Source organism: Panulirus ornatus, chromosome 10 (assembly GCF_036320965.1).
Source record: "Panulirus ornatus isolate Po-2019 chromosome 10, ASM3632096v1, whole genome shotgun sequence".
Lineage (NCBI taxonomy): Eukaryota > Metazoa > Arthropoda > Malacostraca > Decapoda > Palinuridae > Panulirus > Panulirus ornatus.
In genome coordinates this window covers 27,823,956-27,839,208 of record NC_092233.1, presented here as the reverse complement: position 1 = coordinate 27,839,208, position 15,253 = coordinate 27,823,956, and the positions used below count along the sequence as shown (strand labels likewise).

Below are 15,253 nucleotides of genomic sequence, written 5' to 3'. Positions count from 1 at the left end.
GCCTGGTCTAAGTCACCTGGTCTGTACTGCCTGGTCTGTGTCACCTGGTCTATACTGCCTGGTCTGTGTCACCTGGTCTGTACTGCCTGGTCTGTGTCACATGGTCTGTACTGCCTGGTCTGTGTCAGTTGGTCTGTGTTGCCTTGTCTGTGTCATCTGGTCTGTGCTACAGTATCTACAACTATACAGAAACGGAAAAAAAAAAGCTAAGGATATTTGTTTTGCTTTTTTCCCCCTAAGTTCTATGATGAAGGGATTAACATTAGCTGCTCTTCACACCCACCTACGTTACAACACACACACACACACACACACATACACACACACACACACACACACACACACACATACACACACACACACACACACACACACACACACACACACACACACACACACATACACACACACATCTCGTTGGAAATGAGATACTTTAAGTAATATTATGGATGAGGATCATAAAATAAATGATAAAATTGACTATGCAGAAAAACATGAAAGGAGAGAGATAGCTGGAGGTTTGTCTCCCAGGTGTGTAGAACTCAACCCCCTCACCAACTGCACCTTTCAAAGAATAACAAAAGAATTAAGCAATTACATACGTATCTATAACTTTCATCATCGCCCACAGAGTTGAAGAGTTACCCAAAATAATGATCCTGACAGAGGAGACCTTCGTAGCGAGGGAGGGAGTCTTGGCTGTGAAGTGATGTGTGAGGTGAGGTGAGGTGGGGTGGGGGGGGGAGGTGAAGCACCAGGTCTCTCTCGCGTCATTCCCTTCCTCACGCACGCCAACCTTAACCCATAACTTCCACACGTCCTACAACCCTTCCTTCCTTGATGAATATAGCTTCAAACTTAAAAGAAGACTCGTTGTTTCATTATTGCTATACAGTCATTCCCTTGGACACGGTACATAATCAATCGTCAGCCTCGCTAAGCTAGTAATGACTTTCGCTTCGACGCATTCCTTGGTTTACACCACAAATACCAGAAGCTATGCCTCGGAGCTGGTCGATAAATCGGTATCTGCTAAGGCCGGTGTCTTTATGTCTGTTTCGTGCAGTCATACACACGAACAGAGACAAGGTACATACATACAAGGTCAAGAGACGGGGACACACGAGTGTAAGTAAAACTCTTCCGTAATATACGAAAATTCCTTAAATATCCGTCTGACATGTCCTTACGAGTAAGCAGCGCATTCACTGTATAATCCCGTCATTCTACGTATGACTACTATGATCGGAAAATAACATCCTCAGTGGAATTCCACTTGCTTAGAAATTACGTTATCGTTAGTAAATCATCATTTTTCGTAGAATTTCGTAACGTCTGCCCTCCGCCCCCCCCCGTTTCCTCAGAGGGGGGAATTACCAAGTTCCAGCTGGAAGGTTCCGCTAACCCCAGCATACCCGCGTATCACGTCGGCACCTCATTGGTTGTTGAATAAGATGCCACATACCGCGATAAAATAAATGCATCTTTCGTTATCTTTACTGATTCTGTTTGTGTAAGAAGAAGTATGGTAACATGAGATCATTTCAGACGTCTGTTATACGATAAGAAGGAAGTTGTCATCGAATGACTACTATAGCGATGACGCATTGCCTTGGGTTTATCTGCTCCGGAGGTTGAATGAATGACGTCAGAGCGCATAGTCTACCTGAGAAATATTGCCCATGTTATCGATTATTTATTATACAGTTGTAAATAAAATTCAGCAAAAATTATTGTAGTAAATCTCGATAGAAAATTAATGTGTATCAACCTATAAATGAAAGACCATTTTAGGTAGCGAGAACGCAGAAACTTAATACATGTAACAAATTTGTGTAACTGGCAACTCTTCGTAGTACAACAGAATATAAAAACCCAACATCTTGAGCTTACCATCAGTCCCACTCTGATCATCTTAGTTGATACATACCTAAAAGTAGTGAGTGCTTACCTACGAAGCTTTAATAATCCTGTGCACTTGGAATTCGACACCATGAAATCACCGCTTCATACCGTCGTGTCCAAAGCTATGTTTTGGAAAGGCGAGGTACGTGTAATGCAGGTTCTGGTCCAAGGCTTGTAACTTGATTTTTTTACGAACTTTGAAATGGATAAACACTGCCTAGTTTTTAGCATGAGTATTAATCATTCGTTCAGTGACCTGAACCCTAACTCCCCCTCCTCCCCAGAGAGAGAATAGGTTAGACTTAACGCATAAACTCACAAGACCGTCCATGATGGGAACAAAGGCATTTCATCAACCCGTGCACTTCAGTATCAATTGGAGAGAGAGCTTTGTGTTCCAAAAAGCTTTTTATGGAGATATTTTAAGCTACTTTTATCATTCAACGTTTAAAGCGTGTCCTACAAACCTCCCGTTATTATGAGCGAATGAACAGTACAGCTGGGGCTACAGCGGCACTCTGTGTAAAAATCATCCATGAAAGATTCATATTTGAATGAATACCTCACCATGAGGAGGAGGAGGAGAAGATTTTTCAGTTAAAAAAAGGCTGCTGTCATTTAGACTGTCCACACAAAACTGCCGAGAGGTTGTCGTAGAGTATTAACGGATGTGTTACTCTCACAGGGGAAGATCAACGCTGCCTTCGAGCCCAGCGATGAAGAGAAGCAAAAACCTGGCTCAGTGGAGGTGACCGTGGCCGAGGTGAGTCCCACATGACGTTTTCTATTTTCTTTATTACAACCGGTCCAGTTACGCTATTTATTTTTATTTCTAGTTATACATTCTTTCAAAGCTTTATTTTTTTTTTGTTAATGAAAAATACGATGAAGAGTTACATTAATGAAGTATGCTTTGTTATAGTGAAGATTTATAGATAACTCATAAATTTGTTAATTGCAAACGAAGTTGAGAGAGAGAGAGAGAGAGAGAGAGAGAGAGAGAGAGAGAGAGAGAGAGAGAGAGAGTAACGGATCATCTCCCGGTGTTACCAGGAGTCCAGTGGCACCGAACGGCAGCAATGGTCCAGTCCGGTAGAGTTCTTGCTCTCCTGCATCGCCATGTCCGTTGGTCTCGGGAACGTGTGGAGGTTCCCGTTCGTGGCTCTGAAGAACGGCGGAGGGGCGTTCCTCATCCCGTACATCTTGGTGTTGCTTCTGATCGGCAAACCGCTCTACTACATGGAGTTGTGTATGGGGCAGTTCTCATCCTTTGGTTCCGTCAAAGTCTGGGAAGTGGCGCCAGCCTTCAGAGGTAAGATTAACGTATATAATATTACTTTTTTTTTTCCCCTTACACTTGTTTTAGTAATGTCTGGGCTGATGTTTTTCTTTTTCCTGCCTCTGATATTATATACTCATCTGTAGATACAGAAAATAAGGTGATATTTTTTATTTTAATTGTACTATCTTTGTTTTGAGAAACTTTTACGAACATGACATTTCTCACGAACTGGTTTGCTTCCGCAGGCGTCGGTTATGGCCAGGCTTTAGCTACGTGGGCGGTGGTCACCTATTACGTCTCCCTCATGGGCCTCACCATCTACTACTTCTTCGCCTCCTTCACTGCCGTGTTGCCCTGGTCGGTGTGCGGCTCATGGGCCTCCAATACGACGTGCGTGGACGCCAGCACCAACGTAACTGTCTTGGAAGAAACTCTCGGGATCAACGCTTCCAGCCTCTCCACCGCCGCGGAGGAATATTTCACGTGAGTCGCCCTTCCCATGGTCTTTGACTCTCATGATTTGGCCACATTTTCAATTCTAATAAATAACTATTATATATATATATATATATATATATATATATATATATATATATATATATATATATATATATATATAAAACTGATGTTTTGTTTTAACAGGAAGGAGGTGTTGCAGAAGGACGAGATGGGTCTGGCCAACGGTATCGACGCGCCTGAGTGGCGTCTGTCTCTGTGTCTGCTTTTCTCGTGGGTGGTGCTATTCTTGGTCCTGGCCAAGGGTGTCCAGAGCTCCGGCAAGGCCGCCTATTTCACGGCCCTCTTCCCTTACCTGGTGCTCTTCATCATGCTTATCCGTGGAGCCACATTGCCTGGGGCCTACAAAGGCGTGAAGTACTTCATCACACCCAGATGGGAGGAGCTTCTGAAGCCTGGGGTAGGTTATCATCGCTTCATGTAGTAGACCACACTTTACCTAAGTGACACAAGATGGTTTTTTCTTTTTTCTTTTCAACTTTGAAAATACTCATGACATATTTCAGTAAGATTCATCTCATTTCAAAAATTTTAAGATGAATAATTTTATTTTGTTTCCTTTGGAGAATATGTCAATTTAACGTGTGTCTGTCTGTTTGTCTTGCAGGTTTGGTTCGCAGCCGTGAACCAGTCCTTCTTCAGTCTGTCGGTCGGTTTCGGATCCATCATAATGTTCTCTTCGTACAACTCCTTCCGTCACAATGTATACCGTGACGCTGCCATCATCTCCGTCACCGACACCCTCACCTCCCTCCTCGCTGGCTTCACCACCTTCGCCATCTTGGGCCATCTTGCTGATCAACTCGGGGTTGACGTGGAAAGCGTGATCAAGGGCGGAGGCACCTCCCTGGCCTTCGTCAGCTACCCAGATGTGTTGTCCAGGTTCCAGTATGTGCCGCAGCTCTTCTCCGTGCTGTTCTTCCTCATGTTGTTCACCCTGGGCGTGGGTAGCGCCTCCGCCCTCACTGGCTGCATCATCACCATCATCTGCGATGAGTTCCCTCACTTCAAGAAGTGGCTGGTGACGCTGCTGGTGTGTGTCGCCGGCTTCCTCCTAGGCCTCTTCTACGTCACCCCACAGGGACAGTTCATCCTCGAACTCATCAACTACTACGGAGGCGTGAGTATTACTGGATACGGCTCTGTTACCTGAAGTTGAATAACCTAAAAAGTGAGTTAATAATCTCCAGGAAGAATACTTGTGTATATAAGTCTTCCAGTTTTTTTCTTTTTTTCTTAAACGAAATTTTAAAGTTATGATATATCAAGTTCATCAACCTATTATCACCCGGTTGCAAGACTGACGAAGGCCATATTTTCTACTGCAGGAGTTCATGATCTTCATACTGGTGGTGCTGGAAGTGGCGGCCGTCCACTGGGTATATGGCCTCAAGAAATTCTGCCGTGACATCGAGTTCATGTTGAACAGGAAGACTGGCATCTACTGGAAGTTCTGCTGGGCCTTCCTCATCCCCGTGTTGCTGGCCATCATCTTCGTCTACAGCCAGGCAACTGCCAAGCCTCTGAAAGTTGGCTCATACACCTTCGGTCCTGGTGCTAACGGTGAGACATCGCCCGATTCTCTTGTCCCCACATCAGGTCTACTGTGTTTGCAATCTGAAGATAATGGAAGAGACGACTTTAAAAATTCCCAGTATTTCTAAATATGAACTTTCTCCTCCACAGGTTTCGGCATCTTCCTAGGCTGTCCTGGCCTTCACCATGGTACCCATCTTCTTCATCGTGGAGGTCATCCGCAGACGCAATGGCTCAACCTCGTTGTGGGAAGCCGTAAAGGACACCTTCAAGCCCACAGCCGAGTGGTGTCCCAAGGACCCCGTCCTTCGTCAGGAATACCGCCAGTTCATCGCCAACAACAAGCCTGCTCTGGAAGGCATCGACAACCCCATCCCACCAGTGGCCTCCACCATGTCTATGCCATCACTGGACTCCAGTCCCGCCAAAGGAAACACCCTACACCACAATACAAGTGTCTGAGTCTGGAACCTTCTTGTGAACGGCCTCTCGCCTCTCCATCCGACGCTAAAATTGATCTCAAACCAATTCTCGTCTGGGAGCTGGAGGATAATCGACAATAATGATTTCTAAATTATATCGAGCAAAAAAAAAAAAAAAAAGTCTATAACTGGCTATAATGCCAATTATATGATTTTTTTGGTCTATAACACAGCACGAGAACCTGTGCCTCAGAGGACCAGCCAAGCAAACATTCCCCTCACCATCAACCTTTCCAGCTTCTCGTCAGCAGCTGGTCATAACGGCAGACACAACAGTCCACGTCATCTCATCTCTCGTGTCACACTCGTGCACCTCATCCCATGTCGCCCATCTTACCCTACATTTAAGGCCTCATTGATCATAAAACATCGAGCAACGTAACATTCCACTCATGTTGTCCTCAGTCTTAGTTCATAAGGAATCTTTCCCTCGAAGTGTTCACACCTTCGGGGCAACTCAGGAACGTTTCATAAACGTTTCTCTCACCAGCACTCACTCACACCTGGTTGTGATGGATGACTGTACTTGGTGCTTTTGATGTATATATTTCCCTACAATATTTATTCATTTTATATTGACATATTTATATTCCATAAGCTAAAGACAATATAAGATAATCATATGCCGTATTTCTTTTCAAAACCCTTATGAAAACTCAAAGCCAAGGAAGTACAAGAAGAGAGGAGACAAAAACAAAGTGCAGTTGATGCTAACGATGAGAAACTGATGATATTACTTCGACAGCTCACGAATATTAATGTTTCTGAAAATGAATCCATAGATCAAGAGGTTTTAAGACTACAAAGTTGATGTTAGAACCAAAGACTACATCGATAGACCTAAGGATATAAAGAATTACACTACTAAATAATAATAATCTTCAGGACTCTCAGAATATATGTATGGTCTGCTGGGATCTTTGAGTGCCAGGGTATGAATGCTGCTAAGAGTGACCGCCAGTTAATAAAGGTCACTGGATTATACGGACGCTACTGAATGTTTCGTTTCGTGGTTTATCCTAAATCTTAAGGATGAAATTGTGTAAAGTAGGACTGAAAAATCTGACAAATACTAACTGACCTAAAAAGATGTAAAAGATGTGTACGTCTCCGTCGATGATGACGCTTGACACTGGCGGTCTTGAAGTGAGCCCAGCGTGTTCGCTGAGTAGGTTGAGCTCCAACACCATACACACCAAACATTACTTACTCCTTTACATTACTTCTATAATATGACGTTAATGGTCAGTTACATAATTAATCGAAAGCCATATCAAATTTGTTTACGACATGATCTTCCATACAGGAAGGAACATCATTAAGCTGAGCTACACACACACACACACAGACACACACACACACACACCACACTTCCCTTCCTGGTGGCAAGGCGGCAGGTTCCACCACATAGAATATGTTGGATGAGGAATCATGATGATTATACGTCACACAGGAAATAAACAAGAAAACAGAAAACTGTAAGGCGGCCTATGAGCCACAGACCACAACACGTAGTTATTGTCAGTTATGTATTTATGTAACCACTGGTTTCCCCATCGATGGATCTTGGTAACTTCCATTCGTCCACAAGCCTAGTCTCCAAAGCTTACCCATGGCGTCACTGAATTTCTAATTCAGACCATCACCACCAGTATTTCCTCTGATGAATACATACAGTTCTTTATCCATCACCTCTTTATATATCCCAATACGATTCATATGTGTATCTCTATTAGATCGTCCCTCACTCTGATCTCTGCAAAATGCTAGTATAGATTAGTCATCATATGGAAGGTTTCTTCTGTTCGCTGATGATACAGCACTGGTGGCTGATTCGGATGAGAAACTGCAGAAGTTGGTGACTGAGTTTGGTAAAGTGTGTGAAAGAAGAAAGCTGAGGGTAAAAGTGAATAAGAGCAAGGTTATTAGGTTCAGTAGGGTTGAGGGACAAGTTAAATGGGAGGTACGTTTAACTGGAGAAAAACTGGAGGAAGTGAAGTGTTTTCGATATCTGGGAGTGGATTTAGCAGCGGGTGGAACCATGGAAACGGAAGTGAGTCACAGGGTGGGGGAGGGGTCAAAGGGTCTGGGAGAGTTGACGAATGTGTGGAAGGCGAGAACGTTATCTCGGAGAGCAAAAATGGGTATGTTTGAAGGAATAGTAGTTCCAACAATGTCGGGGTTGAGGGTGCTGTTTTACAAGTGTGGCGGGGTGGTGACCAGAATGGATGGGGGCAGCAAGTATGAGTGTGTGCATGTGTATATATGTATATGTGTGTATGTATATGTATGTATACGTTGAAATGTATAGGTATGTATAAGTGCGTGTATGGGCGCTTATGTATATACATGTGTATGTGGGTGGGTTGAGCCATTCTTTCGTCTGTTTTCTTGCGCTACCTCGCTAACGCGGGATACAGCGACTAAGTATAATGATATTAATAAAATTACATATATACAAATATAGTATAAGAACGGGACAAGAATCAAATACCTTGTTTAATCACGTTAAAAACTATGATCATTGTACTGAGTGAAGTATTGCAATCTCAGTTATTAACTCTAACTCCAGTACCACGAGAAATATCACTGAATCTTCTATTATTAAATACACGAAGAAGGTTTCTTTAAACCCGTTTTGATGGCAACAAGAGTTTGGTTGATGCACATCTGAGGTCCAAAGCGATGGTTCAAGGACTTAAGGAGTTCATTTCTTAGGAAAAAGTTTTGCTCGTTGTCGGCAAGGTTTCTCGTCCACAGCATTTGTACAAAGGAAAATAAATGTGCGGTCTGCCACGTTATCAGGAGGGCCTAAAATGTATGGTCGTCGTGAATTGAATATCTCTTTGTGCTGTGTCTCTAATAAAGCTGAGAGGATATGTTTGTCGAATGAGTGTGTTACAGTCCAAGGCGAACACGTGCGGGGAGGAAAGCTGGAATGCAAGAATCACGGAAGCAAAAGGCGTCACTGGAGCTGTCGGTAGCAAGCGTAGTAGCAAAACGGTGAGGATGGCTGCAACTCAGCAAGGACAATGGTCACACCCATCGAAACGGTAACCTCAGAAGCGATTTCGACGATGAAGGCCTGAAAACTGTGGTGAAGATTGACTTGTATGGAGGCAGAATGTGATATATGTGCAGTGATTGTGGCCCAGCGTCGCGTTCGCCTCGCCGCGTGTATCGAGACAGACTTCCAGAATTTTAAAGGGAGAAATGTTTATAGTGTGTTAATGGACGGAAGTTTTTATGCATGTGTTTTGAACAGAAAATATGAAGTTGGGGGAAAAATGTTAGTTAGACATTGAATAGCTTATTGATATACAGTGTTTGAAAAATTGATGAGGAACTGCATTGGGACTTTTGTGTGAATATAATTGTAACAATTTCCTTTTCCAATAGCCATAGTTGATACCATTATGTGTCTTCATTTTTTTTTCATTCTTTCAAGCTAAATATGTTTTTCTAATTTGTTCTTACATTATTACAAAAATGTATTTAATGTATGTGTGTGTGGTGTGTTGTATGTGCGTATTGTGTGTATTGTTGTAAGTTTGTATATATGTATATATATATAGTATAATTATACCCTGGGGATAGGGGGAAAGAATACTTCCCACGTATTCCTCACGTGTCGTAGAAAGCGACTAGAGGGGACGGGAGCGGGGGCCAGAAACCTCCCCTCCTTGTATTTAACTTTCTAAAAGGGAAACGAAGAAGGAGTCACGCGGGGAGTGTCATCCTCCTCGAAGGCTCAGATTTGGGGTGTCCTAAATGTGTGTGGATGTAACCAAGATGGAAAAAAGGAGAGATAGGTAGTATGTTTGAGGAAAGGAACCTGGATGTTTTGGCTCTGAGTGAAACGAAGCTCAAGGGTAAAGGGAAGAGTGGTTTGGAATGTCTTGGGGAGTAAGTCAGGGTTAGTGAGAGGACAAGAGCAAAGATAGGAGTAGCACTACTCCTGAAACAAGAGTGGTGGGAGTATGTGATAGAGTGTAAGAAAGTAAACTCTAGATTGATATTGGTAAAACTGAAAGTTGATGGAGAGAGATGGGTGATTATTGATGCATATGCACCAGGGCATGAGAAGAAAGATCATGAGAGGCAAGTGTTTTGGGAGCAGCTGAGTGAGTGTGTTAGTAGTTTTAATGTACGAGACCGGGTTATAGTGATGAGTGATTTGAATGCAAAGGTGAGTAATGTGGCAGTTGAGGGAATAATTGGTGTACATGGGGTGTTCAGTGTTGTAAATGGAAATAGTGAAGAGCTGGTCGATTTATGTGCTGAAAAAGGACTGGTGATTGGGAATACCTGGTTTAAAAAGAGAGATATACATAAGTATACGTATATAAGTAGGAGAGATGGCCAGAGAGCGTTCTTGGATTACGTGTTAGTTGATAGGTGCGCGAAAGAGAGACTTTTAGATGTTAATGTGCTGAGAGGTGCAACTGGAGGGATGTCTAATCATTATCTTGTAGAGGCGAAGGTGAAAATTTGAGTTTTCAGAAAAGAAGAGAGAATGTTGTGGTGAAGAGAGTGGTGAGAGTAAGTGAGCTTGGGAAGGAGACTTGTGTGAGGAAGTACCAGGAGACACTGATGTACAGAATGGAAAAAGGTGAGAACAAAGGACGTAAGGGGAGTGGGGGAGGAATAGGATGTATTTAGGGAAGCAGTGATGGCTTGCGCAAAAGATGCTTGTGGCATTAGAAGCGTGGGAGGTGGTTAGATTAGAAAGAGTAGTGAGTGGTGGGATGAAGAAGTAAGATTATTAGTGAGAGAAGAGAGAGGCATTTGGACAATTTTTGAAGGGAAATAATGCAAATGAGTGGGAGATGTATGACAGAAAGAGGCAGGAGGTCAAGAGGAAGGTGCAAGAGACGAAAAAGAGGGCAAATGAGAGTTGGGGTGAGAGAGTATCATTAAATTTTAGGGAGAATTAAAAGATGTTTTGGACGGAGGTAAATAAAGTGCAAAAGAAATGGGAACAAATGGAAACATCAGTGAAGGGGGCTAACAGGGAGGTGATAACAAGTAGTGGTGATGCGAGAAGGAGATGGAGTGTTTTTTGAAGGTTTGTTGAATGTGTTTGATGATAGAGTGGCAGATATAGGGTGTTTTGGTCGAGGTGGTGTGAAAGTGAGAGGGTTAGGGAGAATGATTTGGTAAACAGAGAAGAGGTAGTAAAAGCTTTGCGGAAGATGAAAGCTGGCAAGGTAGCGGGTTTGAATGGTATTGCAGTGGAATTCATTAAAAAAAAAGGGGGTGACTGTATTGTTGACTAGTTGGTAAGGTTATTTAATGTATGTATGACTCATGGTGAGGTGCCTAAGGACTGGCGGAATGCTTGCATAGTGCCATTGTAAAAGGCAAAGGGGATAAAAGTGAGTGCTCAAATTACAGAGGTATAAGTTTGTTGAGTATTCCTGGGAAATTATATGGGAGCATATTGATTGAGAGGGTGAAGGCATGTACGGAGCAAAAGATTGGGGAAGAGCAGTGTGGTTTCAGAAGTGGTAGAGGATGCGTGGATCAGGTGTTTGCTTTGAAGAATGTATGTGAGAAATACTTAGAAAAGCAAATGGATTTGTATGTAGCATTTATGGATCTGGAGAAGGCATATGATAGAGTTGATAGAGATGCTCTGTGGAAGGTATTAAGAACATAATGTGTGGGAGGTAAGTTGTTAGAAGCAAAGAAAAGTTTATATCGAGGATGTAAGGCATGTGTACGTGTAGGAAGAGAGGAAAGTGATTGGTTCTCAGTGAATGTTGGTTTGCGGCAGGGGTGCGTGAAGTCTCCATGGTTGTTTAATTTGTTTATGGATGGGGTTGTTTGGGAGGTGAGTGGAAGAGTTTTGGAAAGAGGGGCAAGTATGCAGTCTGTTGTGGATGACAGAGCTTGGGAAGTGAAACAGATGTTGTTCGCTGATGATACAGGACTGGTGGCTGATTTGAGTGAGAAACTGCAGAAGCTGGTGACTGAGTTTGGTAAAGTGTGTGAAAGAAGAAAGCTGAGAGTAAATGTGAATGAGTAAGGTTATTAGGTACCGTACGGTTGAGGGACAATTAAATTGGGAGGTAAGTTTAAATGGAGAAAAACTGGAGGAAGTGAGGTGTTTTAGATATCTGGGAGTGGATTTGGCAGCGGATGGAACCATGGAAGCGAAAGTGAATCATAGGGTGGGGGAGGGGGCGAAAGTTCTGGGAGCGTTGAAAAATGTGTGGAAGTCGAGAATGTTATCTTGGAAAGCAAAAATGGGTACATTTGAAGGAATAGTGGTTCCAACAATGTTTGGTTGAGAGGCATGGGCTATAGATAGAGTTGTGCGGAGGAGGGTGGATGTTCTGGAACTGAGGTGTTTAAGGACAATATATGGTGTGAGGTGGTTTCATCGAGTAAGTAATAATAGGGTAAGAGAGTTGTGTGATAATATAAAGAGTGTGGTTGAGAGAGCAGAAGAGGTTGTTTTGAAATGGTTTGGTCACATGGAGAGAATGAGTGACAAAGAGGATATATGTGTCAGAGGTGGAGGGAACGAGGAGAGGTGGGAGACCAAATTGGAGTTGGAAAAATGGAGTGAAAAAGATTTTGAGTGATCGGGGCCTGAACATGCAGGAGGGTGAAAGGCGTACAAGTGAACTGGAACGATTTGGTATACCGTGGTCAACGTGCTGTCAATGGACTGAACCAGGACATGTGAAGCGTCTAGGGTAAACCATGGAAAGTTTTGTGGGGCCTGGATGTGGATAGGGAGCTGTGGTTTCGGTGCATTGAACATGACAGCTAGAGACTGAGTGTGAACGAATGTGGCCTTGTTGTCTTTTCCTAGCGCTACCTCGCGCACATACGGGGGGAGGGAGTTGTTATTTCATGTGTGGCCGGGTGGCGACGGAAATGTATAAGAGCAAACAGCATGAATTATGTACATGTGTATTTATGTATATGTCTGTGTGTGTATATATATGTATACGTTGAGATGTATAGGTATGTATATGTGCGTGTGTGGACGTGTATGTATATACATGTGTATGTGGGTGGGTTGGGCCATTCTTTGGTCTGTTTCCTTGCGCTACCTCGCTAACGTGGGAGACTGCGACAAAGTATAATAATAGAATATATATATATATATATATATATATATATATATATATATATATATATATATATATTTTTTTTTTTTTTTTTTTCATACTATTCGCTATTTCCCACGATAGCGAGGTAGCGTTAAGAACAGAGGACTGGGCCTTTGAGGGAATATCCTCACCTGGACCTCTTCTCTGTTCCTTCTTTTGGAAAAAAAAAAAAAAAAAAAAAACGAGAGGGGAGGATTTCCAGCCCCCCGCTCCCTTCCCTTTTAGTCGCCTTCTACGACACGCAGGGAATACGTGGGAAGCATTCTTTCTCCCCTATCCCCAGGGAAGATATATATATATATATATATATATATATATATATATATATATATATATATATATATATATATATATATATAATCATCACTGAAAATAGAAAATAAGAAACTGAGTACTTTCGTCTATCACATCCTCAGACAGAGTGGGGGAGATACAAGTGTTGATGTCCTTAAAAGCACAGATGTAGCAATGAGGTGTGGCTTCGTTAATCCCCGTGGAGAGCAGGTGGGCACGTATGACGTGACCTGACATCTGACCTTCCTCTCCTTACATGATGTGTGGAAAGGGTTATTCTAGGGGACATCTTTTAATAATTATTTCAGTTAACAATCTGTCACATTCAAAATGGCAAAAGGACATATTTACATCATGATCAAATCTGTCAGAGATCAACATGATTCACTTACATTTCTTTCACTGAAACAGTTTGATTTAGCTATGGTCTTAGCTCCTTCCCAGACGATATGGTGATGAAAGGCAGCTTTACGTTCAAGTAAGCTATTACTCTGCTGGGCTATCCTAACACTATAATTATATTGTGAGATCCTGGTAGACAAATCTATCCCCGATTGTCCAATAAAATTGGTTACAGTCTTTACATGGGACTTTATAAACAACACCTGTATTATTTGATGGGCTATTTTTGATAAGGAATTTTTTGATGTCATATCTGAACACTACTTGTACATCAATTTTTTTGAGGACGTGATCACATTCGAGAAAATTCTCAAGGTAGGGAGGAACAAGAGTTCTTTGGTAACTTTTACGTTCTGGCTTATTATTTGGGCCACTATAGAAACGTTCCCTTGCTGTATTCTGACACTGGTTACGTATATTTATCGAGCATCTTAGCTTCTGTCCAAAGTACTGAATCATTTTCAGTTCATCATCCAAAAATTCAGAATCTTTTTACATTAATAAGATGATTTGAATAATAGTGGACGTAAGACAATATATTTGTAGTTCTTCTGTAAACTTAAGCAAGGCACCTTTATCTGTTATAGTTTGCGTTCCTGCGCTGAAAAAAAATATCTTGCCTTTGTTTCGAATAATCGAAATACTTCGGAAAATGAATCCCTTTGTGATCACTGCTATCTAATTCGCATCTAACTTCTGTGTTCTTAAAGATATCAATCATTTTTTTTTTTTCTCGAAAAATAAATTGGCAGATCTTTGGAAGCGTCGGCTCTGTAATAGATTGACTGAAAAATAACCTTTGATATTTTGTAAAGAATACCAAGTTACCAACTAGATTCACACCCCTCTACTTGACAAAAATATTCTACAATACAAACATTTTATCGTCTTACGACTTAATGATAATTTCTTTCCAAATCTGTTTATTCCTAATTACCTCTTCATTTATAGATAAGCTACCCTTACAAATACGTTTTCTTTAAGTTCTATCCATGTTAGTTTTCTTTGTACTACAATTCAAATCATCTGTGAGATAGACCCTTCCCTCTGTGGTGTTTAATGTATCTTCATGAAATAACCCGAAGCCTCTTATCTTTTGATCAGCAAGATAATATCGATGATTCTAGTCTCATCAAGAGTCGTCATGGATGGTATAAAGAATATATTAGCAGTATATCAATTCTTAGATATCATTAGCTAACTTAATTCCACCATATGAAGAAAATTTTGCATTAAATTCAGGACATGCTGCGGTGCATCTTGAATCATCTTAGCAACAGATGGCCACAACTGTGAATTATTTCCCGACGTAGGATCCATGACTAACATTTTTTTTCTTTTCGTTGCATAGTCTTGGTACTTGAACGATGCGCTCTGATTATCATACATATTGACAATAGTAACTTACTATTACATATTGATGATAGTAATTTACTATTATCGACGATAGTTACCGGGTACAGCAGATGTAATAATCCAGGAATGAGAAATCATTTTGCGAACTGTACCTGTTATTGTGATGATCTTCCATTATATCATCTGCGTTCTCCTATCCACAGTATTTCACCCTTATCAAAAAATATAAGTACGTATAATATCTTATTTGCGGTATGAAATAACTCCAAAATAAAGATCGGATTAACAACACTGCCTAAAGCAAAATATAATATGTTTAGTTTCATATTGCTTAAATTTCTTAAGCTTCT

General features: G+C 41.7%; 1 protein-coding gene across 1 annotated transcript; it reads left to right on the top strand.

Moving 5' to 3' along the window:
• The first annotated feature begins 1,903 nt into the window (after positions 1-1,903).
• On the top strand, positions 1,904-6,344 carry LOC139750846 (sodium-dependent nutrient amino acid transporter 1-like). The gene is given in 9 exon segments (XM_071665636.1): positions 1,904-2,047; positions 2,591-2,668; positions 2,959-3,217; positions 3,433-3,670; positions 3,830-4,103; positions 4,311-4,823; positions 5,032-5,266; positions 5,390-5,406; positions 5,408-6,344. Coding segments are annotated over 9 exon segments (1,962 nt in total). The 5' UTR covers positions 1,904-1,993; the 3' UTR covers positions 5,702-6,344.
• The last annotated feature ends 8,909 nt before the right edge of the window (positions 6,345-15,253 follow it).